This window comes from Hoplias malabaricus, chromosome 6, assembly GCF_029633855.1.
Source record: "Hoplias malabaricus isolate fHopMal1 chromosome 6, fHopMal1.hap1, whole genome shotgun sequence".
Classification (NCBI taxonomy): Eukaryota; Metazoa; Chordata; class Actinopteri; order Characiformes; family Erythrinidae; genus Hoplias; species Hoplias malabaricus.
The window spans coordinates 35,903,723-35,923,291 of NC_089805.1; the positions used below are offsets into that span (position 1 = coordinate 35,903,723).

The window sequence follows — 19,569 nt, forward strand, 5'->3', positions numbered from 1 at the left end:
AACTAAACGTAGTGTGTGTACACAGGGCTTTTTAGAATAGAATAGAAGAGAGGTCTCTATATATGATTTTATCTCTAACGTGTTTAAGTTAAATTAACTTCTTGTAAACCTTGTTAACGTGTCAGTGTGGTGTTATTTTTACATGCTAGAAGATACATTTCATGTGTGAAATAAGCAGTCAAAGGCTTGGAAGAGCATTTAAAACGGCAATGTTCAAAAGACCCTGTCAGACAGACAAATTCAGACAACCAGGGATTCATACGTTGTCAACCTAAACCTGAAGATTACATTGTTTTTCTTATTTATTTATTTATTTATTTATTTATTTATTTATTTATTTATTTATTTATTTATTAAGTCCATCCGTGGGTGAGTTGTAGCGTGTGAAGTCCTCTATAGAGGTCGCTGTAGGATTACAGAGTGGCGCACAACCCCGCATCACGTGACCGAGTAGAGAGGCGGTACTTAAAGCTGGTGGCGCGAGTCTCAGTTGTTTTTTGGTGCGGAGACGCTGAGCGGACTGTGGAGGTTTTTGTGAAAAAATAGGCCACGTTTGTGAGTATTTCTATTTTATTTTTTCTTAAGAAGCATGATTCCTTAGTCGCTCTGCGTTGTGTCTGTCGGTGGTGAAGTAGAGTTCACTGCGCTAATGTGCTCTTGGTCGTCTTCTCCTGTGTAACAATAAGGTTATAACGATAGTTCTGTTTGTTTATTTAACAAGCCGTGGTGTGTGACTCGACAATATTACTGTGTAGAATGACCACACTCCTAGTTGATATTTATTCGACTTATGTGTTTTATAATGAAGTGGCTGGCTTTGTGTCCGTTAACTTAAAATTTCTTTTAGCGTTTAACCGCGTTTAATGTCGAAACATCTAGTATTTCACGTCTACGAGTTTTGCGTTTTAGGGTAATCCTGTTGCTTTTGTATTTAATCTGTTGAGCATGTTTATCAGCTACTTAGCTGTGATTTTATTAATTTCTAGCTCACTATATTTCACGACTGTAGTCACACTGCTCTTGTCCCTTTTCGCTCAGTTGTTTAGGACCCACACAGAACAGATGATGATTTGGGTGGTGGGTCCTTCTCTAAGCTTTAGTAACACTGACGTGGTTTTACTAGTGATATGTTGTTGCGCTGTCTGGATCAGACACAGCTGTGTTGCTGATATCCTTAGATAAATGTTGTGACCATTCACTATAATTTCTGCTAGAAATGCCTACCCTTTTGTCCTCTTTATCGCTGTAACGAGGTGAAAGGACTAGCTCATCTGTGTGTTGGTCATCCAACAAAACATTGTGGAGCTTTTAAAGAAGTTTCTTTAAATCGGTGTTTGACTTTTGTCAGGACAGTAGGTCAATACTTTGACTATATTTGGGTGAACTGTATTTGTTAGCTGATACTGAATGTAGTTCTGCTAACCTATGTTAAAATATTTGCATAATCCAGAAGTCACCTTTTGTATCTACTGAATAATGTACTGAATTGATGTCTCTGAATGCCTTTACCTCTGGCAGGAACGGAACGATTTTTTAAAATTTCTTTTTATTATTGTTTCCTTGACCTCAAATCTCAAATGGGGAGTAGAGCCCTTGTCGTTGGTACTCTTGGCTCAGCACTGCAGAAACTGCACTGTGTAACACCCCCACCCTCCCTCTTGATTTGAGGATGTTGCTGTAAGTTAATTACTCTGCAACTATAGGGGAGTCCAGGAGGGAAAAATGCCTATTAGGCTGTTGGAGCCCAGTGCAAAAATAATTTTGCACGTTTCCTTGGACAAAGTGTAGCTGTTGGACCTAATTGGGATGAATCATGGGATTGAAGAGTCAGCTGTACTGCTGTGTGCTCTGTACTTGGGAGTGATCAATTTTTAGAGCCTGCCCCAAATTTTCTTTAACATGCAGATTTTTTTTGTTCTCTGTATAATGTATGAAAGTTGTGGTGTAATGTTGTTGATGATCAATATTGATGTCTGCAGGTGTCTGATTTGAAATGAGTTCTGTCAGAAAAATGAAGCAAGCAGAAAACTCTTCTGAAAACATAAAAGTAAGTTAAACTAAGTGGTTGACTAGAGCCTTTGGAAATGGTCATATTAAAAATGTTTTTTAATGGTAATGTATATGTTGCTTATACAAGTCATTAAGCATCTAATTTTAGAACTGGTGCAAGAAAATTCCCAAATAATTCCTTTGTCTGCTTGAAACACATTGTAGTCTCTTATTAAATTAATCATTGCCAACACACACCCTCTTGGCAAAGTGTGTCCTAGTGTGTGAACCTGTTAGCTGTAGCTTAGACTGCCACTGTATTGTTTGAGTGAAAACATTAACTAACTCCTAACTTGTAGTTGGCCATAATGAGCTTCTTGAAGCAAGTTCCCACGGTAATTATTTGTTCAAGAATCTTGCTGTAAGATAATGATTTGAAAGAACCAGTCGCTGCCTGTGGGAATATGAGGCGTTTGCCCCATGCAGCTGATGACTGACCTGCCCCTTTCCCACGCTTGTTAGGCCAACAGACAAGCAGGGCTGCTCAGCTACCAATCTCACTTCTGTCTCACAATGACAGTTTAACAAGTATGTAAGTGGAGAAGAATGAGCCAGGTGAATTCTGTTTGTTATTGTATGCTGGGGAGGGGTGTACAATTTGGCAGTTCAGGCTGTTCCCACGTTGGTTTGATGCTCACATGTCTAATACAAACCGCTCTAAATACAGCACAGAATCCACCCAAACCCCTTTTATTTCCATGCTCAAGGTTTTTTTTTTTTTTTTTGCAGATGTTTTTTGGGCCACAAGCATCAGGTGTTTCTACAGGGAGGAGAACACTGCAAGTTCTTCAGCCATCTGCAGTTAATAAGAGCCTTGGAAAAAACACTGAGGTATAAATCCTGAGCAATTAATGCAAGTCTAGTTGTTTACTTACAGCCAGGATGCTAAAGGCTTTGCTTTCTCTTCTCTCTAGACTGGAAAAGCTGTTCCTAAGAGGAAGCTATGGAATACAGACCAGGTGAAAGGCTCAAAGAGGGTAAAAGCAGAAGTTGCTGTAAAAAGCATTGATCCAGAAAGTGAGAACCAGCCTGAAGGAATATCTCAGGAAGCCTATGAGCTAATGGTCAAAGGTAGTTTTCCAGATGCTATTGAATTTGTATGGCTTTGTAGAGTTTTAACCCAATCTCAATTTAACTCAATCTCAAGGTTTGAGTTCCAGAGGAATTCAGTATAATGTTCTGCATTGTTTAGGACATGAGTCTGTCCATTAATGTAATTGCATGGCTCTTTGTCCTCAGAAACTCCTACATCTGCCTACTGGAAGGAGATAGCAGAGGAGCGGCGGAAAGCTTTGTTCAATGTTCTACAGGAGAATGAGAATGTAAGCCACAAATAACAATATACATCCTTGCAGTTCTCATTTGAAATATGCTGAATTCAATTTAACATCTCAGTAATGGATGATGTTAGGATGATGGTTCTCAACCAATGTTTTGTTTTTCTCCAGTTGCACAAGGAGATAGAAACAAAAAATGAGCAGATTGCTAAGCTGAAAAGTGAAAACGATGAGCTTCAGGAATTGGCACAACATGTTCAACACATGGCTGAAATGATTGAGGTAAGCCTTCAGTGCAACTTTTATATTAAAAAAAAAAACTAGACATAGTTAAAATAGACATTTGCCATTACCACATTTTCATGTTTGTTTATTTGTTGGCAGAGGTTAACTGGTAAGAGTCCAGATAGCTTGGAGGAGCTGCGAGAGATTGCTTTTGATTCAGTGGTTGATGAAGATGAGTGTGCTGAAGGCCAGAGTGAAGATGAGGAGAGTGATGAGAGTGACTCGGAGGATGAAGAAACAAACTTGGAAAATGCACACAATAAAGAGCCTGGGTCAAAAGTGTAGGATGCTGCCAAAGTAATGTAAATCCTGTTAATTTTGAAGAATATCTCCTTGTTTTGGTACTAGTATTTGGTTTTGTTTCCTATAAGTTGCCTTGATTAACTGCCTTTTTTTTTTTTTTTTCTCTCCCCACTCCCATCCCTTTTGTTAAAACGCATGTGCAATTCCCTTGTTTTCAGCAATGTTTTTATATTTAAACTGTTATAGCTTTTGATGCACTGTATACACATGTAAATCTTGGACGTGTACATGAATAAAGTGCTGTATTTTTATAAATGTTGTGTGGTGTCCTTTTCTCCCCCTGGCCCCAAACCTGAGCAGCAATTTATTAGTTTGTTTTATTTAAGAATGAATGTAGAATGGCCTTGTGCTCAGTGATTGGAGGTAGGCTCTGGACCCATGACCCTGAATAGAATAAGTGGTTCAGACAATGAATGAAGTAATTTAGGATATCCATAACCTTAAACTGCAGAGGAGTTGCCCAAGTGTAGAAATTGGCCAGACTTGAGTTTGACAGTGAGTGTGCTGGTGATGTGGATTTTACACCAGAGAATGTTGAAGGTAGTTTGGGAGGTTTTAAATAGCTAACAGTTTTATGACCAGATCATTTCATGTAACCTTCCCTTCAAAAACTAACAAGTTGACAATTTAGATTTAGTGGACAAATCTATCTTGACCTTTTTCAGTGGGTTCAAAAGGTTTGGTACATCTCAAAGTCTAAATCAAATATAACAGACAACTCGGACAGGGCTCATTGTATAATTAAGTAGCATCCTGAGAATGAGGCTAAAGACATGTTTCAGCTTCTGATAACTACTTTAAAAGATTGAGGAATCCCCTGAATGCTTAAACCCTGTGATGAAAGTTGTGAATGTTCTTACCTATGGTACAGGAGGTTTTAGGCAGATTTAGCATGACTTATTTTTCTTTCTTCCAGGCAACAACATTCATACAATATATTAGAGTTAATACTGCATTGATAATTATGCAAAAATAAAACTTTATTGCCACTTTCAATAGACAAAAGAATACTGTAAACTCAAGAGGAAAGGAAAATCATATTTGAGAGCTCATTACAGAACAGAAGACGGCCGAAGTTCTGCAGATGATCAAATCCAGGTGTTATGCACTAAAGCGGTTTATATGAAAGCTCTCTAAACTGGTAACTAAAATGTATTGAAGAACCATTAAAACTAAAATATTGAACATGGTATTAGAAGCTTTAAGTGGAAAAACAATTTAAAAAGGTTTTTGCATTACCTTGGACTTGAATAAAGCATATCAATATGCATTACACTAGTCATTAATATGTACAAAGAAAACAATTCCCTTGAAGACTGATGTCCAAAAAAATACTGTGATTCATAAGGAAAAAAAAAACAGGACAAAAATCTTAATTGTAAATATGGAAAGGACAAAGGCCTCATTTTAAACTTTCTATAATGCTGAGTAGAAAAATTTGTCAGGCTTACACTGGTCTGTATCAATTATGGCTTTAGAAATTTGTGCAGTTTCTTATGAAACTTTAAAAGATGAATATAAACATTAAAAACAGAAATAGTTTGTGCTTTTAAGCACTTTATTACTCCAGGGATTTAACTGATGTTCTCCAAGTACAATCTTTAAATGTGCTTTTCAGAGACCAGTGGGCTTCAGCCTCCCCTTTGGTCTAATTCTGTAAGTAGTTAAAGAAAAGAAAAAAAAACAATATAAATTGAAAACCACACATTTTTACAACTTGACTGTTTTAAATATTAACATTGGCTGTAGACACAGGCACAGGGGCCTAGTATCTTACAGTATTCTTGCTGCAAGAGGTAAGTTAGGGATAACACCATTTAAAGATGACAGATCTATAAAGCAATATATAAGTTTACATTAAAATATTGTGTATATCTGATGGTAGGGAGTATCTCTGTGATTACAAACTAGCCTGTTTAGTATATTGCAGATATAGTCCATTTCAGTGATTTAAAAATAAAAAAAGACAAGCAACAAGTAAAAAATAAATTAAGTCATGAAAATCAGTTGTCACAGTAAATAATCTGACTCAGTAGTACAGTTACAATAGGCACAGAAGCTAGTTGGATCACAGAGCACTGTACTTCCAGTCTTCATTGAAGTTAAAACACCAAGTTCACAGTAAATCCATTAACACTTCTCAATATAGCAAAAAGTGCATTTATACACATACACAAACCCATGCACTCACACACACACACACACTCCAGTGAACAGCCTTAGCAAGGTCCCAAATCATTGTTCCCACTCGTCGTAATATCGCAGCTATAATGCATATAAATAAATACATGTGGAATCTGAAATCTTGCATCATCAGTCACTTGTATCAGCAGCCCATCAGGATTCTACTGCTTTTTGTTCCAAACAAGGCAAAACTGACCTTCAATAAGCTAAAGGCAAGCTGTCCTATCTGTGGCTGCTCAATGGTGAATGGGTAAGGAAACATTATGGCAAGACCTGTACCTCTGCCCTTTGCTCTCAAAGCATCCAGATGGTATGGAGGTGAGCTCACATCTGTCCAGTGATCAAAACGGTTAGAGCTTTCTTGCGTCAGACCGTACACACATACACACACTCAGTAACTAGGAGGGTTAAGTTAAACGTGTTCCTCAGAATCCCTGAAACTGAACGGCACATACTGGGGGGAGCTGAGTGGGGAGGGGGAAAAAGCAACATAACTCTCAGGTAGTTCAGGTAGAATATGCCAAACAATACACAGATAACCGTGTGCTCTATTTACACGCCTCTGATAAGTGCAAATTCAGGAATATCAGCCAATACCAACAAATAATGAAATGGTAGTAATAAAGAATGTTATTACTGTAAGATCAATAGCAACATGACTGTTCATCATCTTGGTGAACCTGATGAGTGCTGTGCTGTGACTGATCTGTCCACAGGGAAATGGCTGCAGAAGTCTCTCAGTGACGAGCCCTTTTTCTGAGTGGCCTACAGAGAAACTCCAAAGTCCACAGGGTCTGCCCAATCTCAGTTTACAAAATCAAACATCTGGGCAGAGACAGTAATGATGGGACTTTCACCCTGGTTTATCCAGCATTTCTCAGAAGGCAGTGGTGACTGCATTCCCGCGGCGTGTTCCCAATCGCACCATTTCCCGCGGCACTGTGTCCAGTTGCTCATACGCCAGCCGACCTTCTTCACCTGCATACACACATTCACCATCAAACACTAACGAAATACAGCCCAGAGAGACATGACATTTTCCCTGCCATACACTTTACTGAGTAAAATTTACTGAGCTTGTTATGTACTGCTGTTCCTGTTTGATCTAGGACAGAGATGTTGAATTCTAGACTCCACATTATGCTGCAGGATAAAATCTGAACACTCCTATACCAGGATAAAATCTGAAATCTCTCCACTCCTATAGTGTACACTATCTCTTTACATTGTGTGTATATTTCATTTGAACTGTTTCACTTTTTCAGGCAACCAAACTTATTAATATTTCTTCCCAACTTGAAGAATATGTGCCCAAAGTAATTGAAAGCTCACAAGTAATTTGCTTTCACAATCACTATCAATAATTAATACATGGCCAGTTGTTAACTTACCGAATGTGAGAAGTGTTTCTATGGCAACATGGCGGAGCTCTTCATCGGCAGAGTCACACAGTGACACTATTGCATGAATGCTCTCCACAGCCTGAGAGAGAAAGATAGAAGCCCCGAAATAGTCATGAACGTAATCTTTTTACTGCAACTGAACGACCTACTATCTTCACTGATTACATCAGTGGGTCAGCCATACTAACCTGCAGGGAGCTCAGGGCAACACAGGCAGCTCTCTGAGTGTGGACCCCTGCCTCTGATAAGGCCTGAGTGTAGTAATCCACTGCCTGTCCATATGCACACACACAAAAACACAATATTACATCCTTAATATCCTTATATTAGTTTAAAAGACTGATCCATAAATTATACTTAAAATCAAGTGTCAGTAAGGATCAAGGACACAATATCCTTCAATACAAAACAAGTAAAATCACCTCAATGTGTGCAGATAAAGTGCTGAATGATAAAGGTTAAAAACAAACGTGCACAAATAAATTCAACAAGGAGAATTGACAGCAGATAAAACCAAATAAAAAATAGGAGACAAAAGACAAGAGATCCTGATGGCAGGAATGATCAAAAGAATACAAAACAGATTACTACATTTACATAGTCATCAGTATCACTAAGACTGTTAACACCACTGACCTTTGACCTGAAAGGTGGATGTGATGCAGCATTAGAGAGGAAGGCAGTGGCAGCCTTGCTGAGGGCAGGGTCTTCAGAACTCAGTAGGCTGGCCAGGACACGCAGGGTATGTGGGCGAGGCTGCAGGCGGGCGATGGATATCTCCTGCAGCTCCTTTAAAGAACCATCCGCATCACCACAGCTTAGACGCTCTGTAAACACAACTGTACAGAACACAAACCCAGCCTTAACCACTCAAGCCCTTACATAGATTTCACATAGGTACACAAAGGGTTAAAACATTATTACATATTACATATATTAAACATTATTATTCAGCACCATATGCATGTTTGTGGGAAAAATAAGATATATTTAATTTTAGTTTAGAACGGGTTAAACATGATCATGTAAATTCCAAAAATTCCATAAAATGCAGGAGGCCCTTTAAACCATGATGTGATTCAAGTGCAGAGCTAAAATAAACCGCTGATGTTTAATATTGCATGATTAGTTATGTGTCGTACCCTCTCTGGCCACCTCCAATAAGTGTTGCTCCATGTCGACGATGTTGTGGTGGCTGGCGTAGCTGTGGAACTGAAACACAGTCAGCACATCCTGGGCAAGAGAGGAGGCTGAGGGGCAGGGGGAGGAGGCCAGGTCACTCCTGTCCACCATCTCACTCACCACCAGCCTGATCACTACATACACACAAAACAAAGATTACATTAATGACAAAGCAAAATATATATATATAGCACATGTAACCCTACTTTCTAATCTAATCTATTATGAGTTTTCTTATCATGGATTAGTGAGCAATTTATTATATATTATATAGAACATAGTATATTACCTGAGTCTGCACTGTGTGGATGAGTCTCCTGCAGTGGTGCAGTGAAACTGTAATGCATATGTTTGAGCACACGGTCCAGTGTTGTGTGGAAAAGGCCTCCAGAACCACTGCACTCAGACCACAGCCCCAACAGAGCCGGCCGCTCTGCCAGTCCAGGGAGCACTAAATGGGTGAATGCATACACACAAACACACAACTTATTTGCAGTCATGCTGCATGACAATTGGAAACTGTGTTCACTGTATCGAAACCACAATCTCCACAAAACCCTTGTTCACAGTGTAAAAAGATAATGGTAAATACTTAAACTAGTACATACATTGTGATTAAGCTTATTTTGTATACTCATATAGTGATAAATACACTGCTTAATAAATGAAATATACTCCTTTAGTGTGAAAATAAACAAGCTTACTTAATTGAAATGAACTACACAAATTGAGGCAAATAACTGTGTTTAAAAAGAATCACAAATTTTTCTTATCATTTAAACTAACACTCCACTCAAACCACAACAGACTAGATGCACAGTTCCAACCACAGATCATCACTCACCATCCACTGCAGAGCTGATGCTGCCAAGCCGCTCTATGCTGTTTTCAGTGAGCTCCTCCAGCAGCAGACTTTGGGTGGACAGCTTGTGCAAATGAGTCTTGTTCTGCCAGGAGCTCCCTCCTGAGGTCAACAGCTAAAATCACACACATTAGAAACATTAGTGTTTTGTCAACAGATAAGAAACATTTATGTTTAACGTATAAACTAATCAAAGTAAATGTGTTGCAACTGTACACATGTTTACTGTGGTCATGGTTGGATGAGTATGATGGTAAAAATAATGTGAACCACATTATATTTGTGGTGGCAGCAGGTCTTGTAGGTTGGTAAAAGTGAGTTTATTTTTCCCTGCATGCACCTGAATGAGGTGGTTGCAGTATTGCAGATGGATAACGATGGCCACATCCAGGTTCTCGTTGCCAGTGGTGAGTGGCAGTGGGCTGCCAGCCACACTGTTACCCACTCCTGTATCCTCGGTCAGGGCTTCACTCAAATGGCCTCTGGCCTCTGGGTGCTGTCCTGGCCTGCTAAACACACAAAATAATCTTACCACAAGAGGGCAGTACAGTATAGCACAATACATTCAGAGTAGAAGCATTCTGTTCAGTTACTGTTTGATATCAACAGAGCAATAATGAAGCTACAGAAGGCAAATGCTTTGATTGTCTGATTGTTTGATTGTACACAGCTAGCTCCACAGCCAGAGAAATCATACATCAGGCTTTTTAAAGCCTTATAAGCAATATATATCACAAAAGAAACAACAAGGGTAACAATTTAAGAAAAAATATAATTTCATGAGTCAGTGTTGCCTCTGCTTTCCGTCTGGTCTATTAGCCTATAATTATCAAAAACACAAGGCCCAAATATGCTTTTCAGACACATACAATGACCCAGAAATATATACAACTTTGTGTCATTGGACACTCCTGCGGATTTGCCTTTCAACATTGCAGTCTGGTGGAAAACCTCTCTCTAACCTTTTCCACATATAGTCAATACTCTGATGCTAAAAGAGGTTTTATCTGAAACATTAAGAATTTTGTTAAACACTCAGCATTTACTCATTTAGGATAGAACCGTTTGACTATCACTGTTTATCAATATTTAAACAACTGAAATGTCCTTTTTGGGGCCACAGTACATACCCAATCCTCTCTGTGTCCACATCAAAGAACACAGACCGTGGGACAGCGGTTGAATCATCCCCAGTGTCGTCATCATCAAAGTCTGAGGTGTTGAGGAAGTCGAAACTCTCTAGAGCACTCTCCACGGTCAGACTGAGGCTGGAAGAGCGGCTTCTGTGAGCAGGACCCCGGCACTGAGGAGTCACAACAGCCGTTAAAACTTGGCAGCACAGCTTAATAATAAACTAGCAAGCCAAATAAGAGCTCACCATATTTCTGTATTCTAAAATACATGATAAAAATTCAGTCAATTCACCCCTATTAAAAATTCCATTACTTGGCAACACTGTTATGTAAAAGCAATATAATCTTGAACTTGCTGTAGATATCTCACCTTGAGCAGGTCTTCCAGTTTCATCACTTCCTGTTCAAGGTCCTGGAGTTCCCTGCAGCGCTGACCAAGGCTCTCCAGCCTCAGCAACAGAGCCTGGATAGCCTCCTCCAGGCTGCTTTCTAGAAATGCTCTGCTGCCCTCTCCTGCCCAGCTTAGCACTCCAGCCTCAGGCAGGATTTCAGATGAGGTCAACCTCCTGACAAGCTGCTTGGTCAAACTGCCCTCCTCTCCATCCAGTTCCACTGGTTTCAACTCCAAGGCCTCGTCAGGCCCTCCTGGCTCCAAAAACACCACGTCCTCTGGCCCCACAGCAGATATCTGGCCTTCTGAGGACAGGGAGGGTGCTTTGGAGCTCTGAACTGGGCCCTGATCCCAGTCCCGCTCAGAGTCCGCCTCACTGGCACTTGCCAGGCTTACACTCACACTGCCAGTCTCCTCCTCTTCATCACCTCCTTCTTCCTCCACAGGCAGATCTGCTGTAGGAGGAATCTGAGGGTCTGTCTCAGGGGGGGTAACAGTGATTTCAGGGTTTGACTGGCTAGGGGCAGGGCTGGAGGTGGAGGTGTCGGAGAAAGTGAAGGACAGGCGCTTACACTCTGCTACTCCACATCCACCATTCTCAAATACGTCATCGGGCAACGTGGACTGTGAGAACAGCAGAGGGACATAGTGAATAAAATGAATAGAGTAGCAATAAGTCATTACAATACATAAGAATAAAATTATCACTGGCATAAGAAACCTCTTGTATCAAACATTTGGTAAAAAATTTGAGAAGACGACTTTCTTATGCCATGGACAAAAATATTTCATGCTAATTATATCTCATATCATCCTGTAATCTACATATTGAAATTCTAAGAAAATGAAACAAGAGTATAAGTGATGTGACAGGAAAACAGGTGCAAATGCAAACACAGGCATCAAGGTCACACACACATTTGGGAAGTAGCTAGGCACACAGCAACCTGACTCACATAGACTTCCAGACTGGACCTGGGTCGTGGCCGCAGTGCAGCCAGGTCGCCAAACGAACGACTGCGTCTGAGCTTCTCTAAGAGAGTGTCCCTGAGTGTGTGCAGGAAAGAGAGACGGTGGCCCTGCCGAAGCGGGGGCTGCCATGTCTATGCACCCAAACATACACAGCAGGAGCAGGGGCAGGGGATTTTTGCACAGAGGACAAGGGAAAGCAGTAATTTGGTGGTAAGTATGCATAGCAACAGGGAACAGGGTACAAATCACACACACACCTACACACATGCAGAATGGCAACATCAGGAGCGTGTCAGGGTGAAGAAGACATCAGGGGTAAATCAGGTTTGGGGCGATTGGAAAGCATGGATTGATTCAATAGATTCTACAAAGTCTTGGCTTCAAAAATAACTACTTTCAAGTTTCAATATGAAACTCTAACCTAATGTCTAACCAAGGGCATCTAGAAGCAGGCAGAATGCATTAACCTATTTCTCCCAGTGTTAACTGCAAATGAATAAAAAACTCACAAAGAAGGATGTGTCCTGGAAGGTGGGGGTCTCTGGTGTTCCCTGACTGTACACAGACACTCTTCTCTGAAGGGCAGTGGCTTTGCTCACATTACCAGAGGACAGTGTCAGGTCCTCCACATCAAATGGACTAGAGAATGAAGAGACAGGTGGTTGCTTGGTGAGATAAAAGGGTACACATTTAAAGGAAACATTCAAAGAGAAATCAAATCTACACGTTTCCCTTTGTCCTAACAGTAGCTGATCAGCTCAGACATATTTATACAAAATTACAAACATACGCCAGCCCTATTCCTGCTACTATTGTAAATCTATAGCAAATCTATTTCATAGTGGATCAGCTAGAGTTTGGGTAAGGGGAAAACTGAATTAGATTTTTTATTCCTCTTATTGCTCATAATGAGACAAAATGTCTTATATTGAATAAAACAAAATTGCCAGCAGAGGGCTGCACATTTCCTTTTATCATGCGGTGTTTATAGGAACTGAAGCTCCACATTAAAGGCAACATCTAAGATTGTTTGGTATTGCAGTTCTCTCCGGTTTGTTTACCTTCAGAAGCTCAGCGTCTTTTAAGATGGAACAGAATGTTTGAGAAGAAAACTTCTTGACTGTTGTTTGTTTGCAGATGAAGGTGAATTAAGTTTTGTAAGTTATTATTCACTGTTTGCATTACTAAAGAAACCCAATTGTAACTTGTATTGTTTAGTTTTGTAGCACTTTCAGTGTGCGTTTATTTTCATGTAGTTAGCAGTGTCCCGAATTAATAGTGGGTTCCTACCTAAATAAACTAAAACAGCAAAAATAAGTCAATATCACCCACCTGTGAAGCAACAATAAAGCATTTCCCTCATTTCTTTTCATGACTTCTAATATTCAGAAATCTCTTTGCCATTTCTCTGCTGTGAGCAGAGAGAGAGGAACCCTAGCAAGTCTGAACACATTTCACATTGTTTTTTTTACTCTGTGTTTAGTAGTGTTTGTGTTTTGGCCTGTGACCCTGCTGTAATTTGGCAATTTGTTTGAAAGATGGAGACAGCTTAGAGCCCAGTAAGACAAAAATACGGTGCCAGAGTTGGCTTATTTTCTCCTAAATAGGTAAGCAAGTCATTTTGGGAAAAACCATCAAGGTCACACTGTATGTATACCAATGTATATGGATTAAATGTGTAAGTAAAATGGTTTGTGTGTTTTAAATGAATAAATTGAGGAATAAGTATGTTTCAAAAGCTAACTTCAGTCTCACATAGTTACCTTTGATGGGGAACAGAAACATCAAATAAAAAGTTGGCAAATAATGCCATCAGCCTCATAAACTTAAACTAAAAGTGAAATTAAATGTTTGAATTCAAAAATTGTGAATCAGAAGCAAAATTAGCAGACAACTCACTCTTTTAAATGCTTGCGGTCAGTATTACAGGCTGCTTCTTTAACAAGGACACCATGATATTGATGCAAAGAACATAAAAGCACTACTTGTGGAGCATTTAGTATATGTGTGTGAGTGAGTATATACATGTGAATGAGTGATTTACACACAAGTTTCCTGAGGTGTACTGTTCTTAAAAAGCATGAAAATACTACTTACAACCAGGTGACCTCCAGGTTTAGCTTGATGGTGCCCAGGTCATTGACATCCACAGCCACTACCTGAGGCATTGCAGTAAACAGGTCCTTTGTTTCACAGATAACACTGCCTACCAGGACATGAGTGGCAAGCCCCTTCAGCTCTGTCACCTGAGGAATATGTTCACTGAGGGTTAGTGCCATGGCCAGGGCTCACTTTTAAGCATGTTAGCTAACCTGCAAAGCTTATAGTTTACCAATTAGTATTATTTACTAGATTTAGTTGTCAAGTAATTTAATACAGACTTGCTTATGTGGTTTCTGAGGGGTATGACCTTATTGTTTAGAAAGATGAACAAAAGTATTGTTTGATCATGTAATAAGAATAAAAAAAAAATGTAATACAGAATTTTCCAGAGGAAAACTTAAACTCTCAACTACCAGAGCATTTAGTCATTTACAGTAATTTAGTGACTGTGAGAGTTTTGTTTAGAGTACTACCAACACACCATAGCTAATGTTTTACATGTTACACCCAGCACCTTAATGGAGATGAGATCTGTTATAAGAGGCATGAAGATCATCTCCTCTGCATCCCAACTCTGCCTGGAGTTTGCCTCAATCTTCCCTTTCAGTTTCCATCTTTGGCGCCCATACCGCATGAAAATCTGGTGGAGGAAATGAGAGGAAATATATTAAGATAAAAGATAAAGAGGGAATGATTTTGAGGTTAAAAAAGACAGAAGGCTTGTGTGCCCACTCAGTCAATGCTCCACACCAATTAAGAAGAAAGCACATTCAGCGCAAGCACAGAAGTGTGATTCAGGTTTTATATAGGCTTACAAAAGCAGTTTTTCCTGAGGTAGAGGAGGACTGTGCTGCTGGATTAGAGCAGAGGATGTTGCTAAGGGAACAGTCATTATGGATGTACTTGATGTGCTTAGCAGATTCTAGACATTTACTATGAGGACTTGGTAATTGGGGATTTAGGGAAGTGCATTTGTTTGCTAGAGTTACACAAATGACTGCAAAGAAAAAGCCCTTTGCATTGGTGTTTTTTGGCACATAACACTAATTTGATCAACTCACCTCATACTGATCACCAGGACATAGCCTTGCAAAGCCAGCCAAACCTGGAGAAAGAACAAATTGAAATACATAACTATTTATTTATTTAAAAAAAAAAAAAAAAAGTATTTGCTCAGGTTTTATTCTGCACAGAAAAACAAATATACCTTTCATTTTGATATGGAATTCTCCCAGCAAGTTCTCCAGCTCCCCTTCAAAAGTGCTCATATTCTAAGGAAGAAAAGAAAGAAAAAAGAAAAAATATAAACTTAGCACAAGAAGTAAGGATATTTGTGTTTGGAAGATTATTACTTTGTTGTAACAATGCTTCTTGGCATTAAATCTTATAACTGTTAATTTCACTTTTAAACGGTGCCACATTTGTAAGGAACATGCATTTGTGGGATGAGCAGCAGAGCTGAGTATGTGGGTTGCACCCATGAAAAATCTGCCAAATCCTCTCTGCTAATGTCAAACGGCTTATTTTGCTGTTGCTATTTACACTTATTTTGAGCTTCTGGTACCCCCAGGTGCTGCCATTCAGGTGCCAATCAGCATGGTCAGTGGTCAGTAGGTGTCTGCTCCAAAAATCGGCATGCCAGGTTTGACTGATCTGGTCAGGGCCCGTGTGAAAGGGCAACATCAAGCTGGTGTTCCACAAAACCAACTTGCGGCATTATTTGGAGTGAGCCCTAGTACCACCTCCAAATTGAAGGCCAAGTCAAGGTTTGCTGGATGATATGGCTGATGGCTCTCTGCCCAGACAATCCGGAACAGACTGCACGCAGCCAACCTCCGGTCTGACTGGGCTGTCAGGAGGCCTGCCATGAACACCCTTCACCGTTTGCACTGGGGTTGGCAACGCATGCACTGGAGCCTGAACATGTGGAGGAACGTTATGTTCAGCGATGAGTCCAGATCCTGCCTACGGCAGTTGGATTGTAGCGTCGAAGTGTGGAGAAGACGTGGAGAAGGCTATGCTGACTGCTGCACCGATAGAGTAACATCTTTTGGTGGAGGCAGTGTGATGGTGTGGGGCGACATCACCCTCACTGGCAAAACGAGACATGTCATCATTGGAGACAATCTCAATGCAGAGAGATATCAAGATGAAATTCTGAAACCAGTGGCAAGCCCACATTTCCACAGTCTGGAACCAAACTCGATCCTCCAAGATGACAATGCTCGCACCCACAGAGCGGGGTTTATCAGAGACTACCTCTAGAATTTGGGAGTGGAGAGGATGGAATGGCCTGGCAGCAGTCCTTACCTGAACCCCATTGAACACTTCTGGGATCAGCTTGTTTGTGCTGTTCGTGCCAGAGTGACCAACCACGTTGGCTGACTGACAAATGCTGGCTGAAGAATGGGATGCCATTCCACAGCAGTGTGTGACCAGGCTGGTGACCAGCATAAGGAAGAGGTGCCAGGCTGTTGTGTCTATGCATGGTCCTTCTACATGCTACTACTGTTAAATTGCCAATATGTCTTGTTTCTTCAAACTTCAATCATCCAGTCCACCAAACACCAAACGAGTCAAGGGCAGAATAAGATGTTTGGCATTGGCAGAGTGAATTTGGCAAATTTTTCATGGGCGCAACCCACATACTCAGCTCTAATGTTAATTCCACAAATGCATGTTCCTTACAAATGTGGCGCCATTTAAAAGGGAAATTAACAGGCTTTACCAACGGAATAAAATGTATTGCCATGAAGCACTGTTACAGCAAAGAAATAATCTTCCAAACACAGATTTCATTACTTTTTGTGCTATGTTTATATAAGCTACCACTTTGGTCCAACAAATATTAGTGCAGACCTGCAGTAATATTTGTTAAGAGTATGCATCAGGAATCAAGAATAGCTTAAAAAAAAACCAGAAAAGAGCCAAGGGGGGAAACAAGAAAAATAGTACCTCTGTATATTCTTTGTAACGGCGATTGACCTCGGCTAAGCTGTCTCTAGTGCCTTTAGTGGATGGTGAAGCAGTGAAGGCTTGCTTCATCTTACTGGCTCCATCTCGCAGTCTCCTCTGAATACAGAAACCCTCATACAATTCATCAACCTGTAACAATAACAACAAAAAAAGGTTTTATATTAAGACTGACACAAAGAAAAACAATCCTCCAGTGGTCTGAAATGCTGATAATGAGACTGGAGTTCTGGATTCAGCACAGGCAAACTTAACAACCTTGCTTTAACAATAAATTAACAGTAATCCAAACAAAATACTATTTAGCAATTCTAATACATGTTCAAGGGCTTTGGACACACAAGAGGAGGTCACATTCTTAAAATATAGTGTAAATGATGTACAAAGCTGTTCTACTGGACATTGAATTGATTATGTGTGGCCTTTTGCATAGTAGTGCACATGAAAAATATCAGATGTCTGTAACAGGCCACAGTCATAGCATTCTTAATCATCACTAGGTTTTAAACTGTGGTATGATATTAAGTCCTGTAACACTCCATCCCTACAGGGGACTGCATCTAAGAGAAGTCAGACAACACATAGTTGCACAGAGCCACTGCCAAATTGATGTGACTTATGTATGATCTCAGCTCCATAGTCATCACTGAAGAAACAGACATTTGGCTAATACTCAACTCAGTGATGCATCAGTAGGAAAGAATAAAGAGAGATGGAGGAGGATAAATGAAAAGGGAGAGAAAAGGAGAGGGGAAAATGTGGGGAAAGAAAAACACACTGTCAGTGAAAAGACTGCAAATGATGGGATGAGAAAGAAAAGGAAACGGGAACAGACAATAAAGAAGTGGGAGCGCAAATAACAAGGCAGCTCCTCCAGCGCCCTGCGACAGTGCATCAGTGCTGCCTCAAACAGCAGATGGCATTTAGCACTCCCAGAGTGACAGTCCTCTCTTCATGTGTGCGTATATTTATATGTGGCCATCATATCCTAATCAACCCCCCACTGAGACCTCCACCAAAGGGAGCCACAACTATAGTTATAAGCTTTTTTTTGGTGCTATGAATACACAGGGAGAGATAAATGTACCTCAGTGCTTCTAAAGAAAACATACAGAGAACTCAATTCAAAAGGAAATATTCACATATTCACAGGCAGAGACGTTAAACATTGATACATTTCTATTTTCAGAACAATGAGAAAATAGGACACTCTAATCCAGTGGAAGCAAAGACATTCTTGAAGAGTGTTCTGCAGTTTAGTTAAGGAGCATAGAAAGATATCAAATGTCAGTCTTAAAAGATAGATTCTTTCTTTATCCAAATTAGAATTTTGCTAATGGTTAAACCATCAATATATGATGATGGATTTATTGTATTCTGGCAGAGCATGGTGTGGTTAATTTCAGCTAGGATATATGTTGATATTTATATAAAATATTTTATAACATTGTTAATACATTTCTGATATTTGCTAGCTCTCTTTTCCATTTGCGTGCTCAAAACAAGTCAAATGTATTTTACAATGCCCCAGCCTCAATACAGTACAGCAGTAAAACGACATCTGGACCATCAATAGACCTCCAAAACTAAAAAGCATGAACAGCGATATATATATCATTCCTGCTCCATAGGTGAGTACATTGATTTATTTATTGCTTTAGATGGAACTGACTCTAAATTCGAGAGTGAGCTGCATGAAAGTGCTATGAAAAACTAAACAACTTGATTAACAAATGAGTTTCTGTGTTAATTCAAACAGTGAAAAACAAATTTACAGACAAATTTAACTTCTGTCAAGTATAAACATAATGTTTCACCTTAATACGCAGAGCTTCTGAACATAAACAAATGAAAGAACAGTGTTTCCCCACAATTGTAGACATCGCCTTTAACTAGGACTATTCCAGTCACATACACTGCCACTAACATGGGATAGTGATGGCAAGACCATACTTCCTCCAAGACAAGCAAATCAAACTATGTATTTTTTTTTTTTTTCTTTCTTTCTTTTTTTTTTTTTTTTTTTAACGGCTGCTGACACAATGCCACTGGACAGCTCAATAGCTGGAAGAGAATACCAACTCTCCAGATCTGTTATGCCACTTAAAGGCAATGTCTAAAATGTACACACACTGGGGCTTAGTAAACACAATAAAGCAGGGATTTGAACACACAAGTATACTGTAAAGCAGCAAATGGTGTCAAAACATCTTCAGAATTTTACAAAAGGTGTTTTTTATATATATTAAAATCATCAAGTTTGTATTTAACAGAGGACAGTTGTGCCTTCTAAGAATCCCAGTCTTGGATTGCTGAGACGTCATAAGGGATCAAACCGATGATCTCCTCATAATGAGGCCAATGCTTAGACGAACGCACCACTTGGGATGGCAGTAAGCTTGGTGGACTGCTCTGTTCTGTTCTGCTACTCTTAATGAAGGTAAAGGAAATC

The 19,569-nt window shown here is 39.8% G+C and overlaps 2 protein-coding genes across 4 annotated transcripts in view; one reads left to right on the forward strand and one right to left on the reverse strand.

The window, feature by feature from the left end:
- The first annotated feature begins 431 nt into the window (after positions 1 to 431).
- Positions 432 to 4,151, forward strand: gmnn (geminin DNA replication inhibitor). Its single transcript, XM_066675706.1, has 7 exons — positions 432 to 555; positions 1,980 to 2,047; positions 2,779 to 2,880; positions 2,964 to 3,120; positions 3,289 to 3,371; positions 3,498 to 3,608; positions 3,711 to 4,151. The coding sequence occupies exons 2-7, from the start codon at positions 1,994 to 1,996 to the stop codon at positions 3,894 to 3,896; spliced, it is 693 nt and encodes a 230-aa protein (XP_066531803.1). The 5' UTR covers positions 432 to 555; positions 1,980 to 1,993; the 3' UTR covers positions 3,897 to 4,151.
- A 734-nt stretch (positions 4,152 to 4,885) lies between these two features.
- ripor2 (RHO family interacting cell polarization regulator 2) overlaps positions 4,886 to 19,569 on the reverse strand; it is a 50,821-nt gene continuing 36,137 nt past the window's right edge. For 2 of the 3 annotated variants that reach the window (XM_066675322.1, XM_066675324.1), the window contains exons 7-22: positions 17,100 to 17,249; positions 15,352 to 15,415; positions 15,206 to 15,249; positions 14,659 to 14,784; positions 14,139 to 14,287; positions 12,551 to 12,680; positions 11,049 to 11,693; positions 10,676 to 10,848; positions 9,886 to 10,054; positions 9,528 to 9,660; positions 8,973 to 9,134; positions 8,644 to 8,817; positions 8,138 to 8,340; positions 7,690 to 7,773; positions 7,490 to 7,580; positions 4,886 to 7,076 (exon numbers count right to left, since the gene is read on the reverse strand). In XM_066675322.1, coding sequence (XP_066531419.1) covers positions 6,976 to 7,076; positions 7,490 to 7,580; positions 7,690 to 7,773; positions 8,138 to 8,340; positions 8,644 to 8,817; positions 8,973 to 9,134; positions 9,528 to 9,660; positions 9,886 to 10,054; positions 10,676 to 10,848; positions 11,049 to 11,693; positions 12,551 to 12,680; positions 14,139 to 14,287; positions 14,659 to 14,784; positions 15,206 to 15,249; positions 15,352 to 15,415; positions 17,100 to 17,249 — 2,598 coding nt within the window. In that variant the 3' untranslated portion in view covers positions 4,886 to 6,975. The remainder of the gene's footprint in view (positions 7,077 to 7,489; positions 7,581 to 7,689; positions 7,774 to 8,137; positions 8,341 to 8,643; positions 8,818 to 8,972; positions 9,135 to 9,527; positions 9,661 to 9,885; positions 10,055 to 10,675; positions 10,849 to 11,048; positions 11,694 to 12,550; positions 12,681 to 14,138; positions 14,288 to 14,658; positions 14,785 to 15,205; positions 15,250 to 15,351; positions 15,416 to 17,099; positions 17,250 to 19,569) is intronic. The other variant, XM_066675323.1, reaches the window with a different exon arrangement.

Excerpts from the sequence above, each read along its gene's own strand:
- gmnn (XM_066675706.1), top strand. The coding sequence starts at position 1,994 with ATGAGTTCTGTCAGAAAAATGAAGCAAGCAGAAAACTCTTCTGAAAAC. Across the intron at positions 2,048-2,778 it reads ACTCTTCTGAAAACATAAAA|ATGTTTTTTGGGCCACAAGC; the intron begins GTAAGTTAAACT and ends TTTTTTTTGCAG. Across the intron at positions 3,121-3,288 it reads CTATGAGCTAATGGTCAAAG|AAACTCCTACATCTGCCTAC; the intron begins GTAGTTTTCCAG and ends CTTTGTCCTCAG.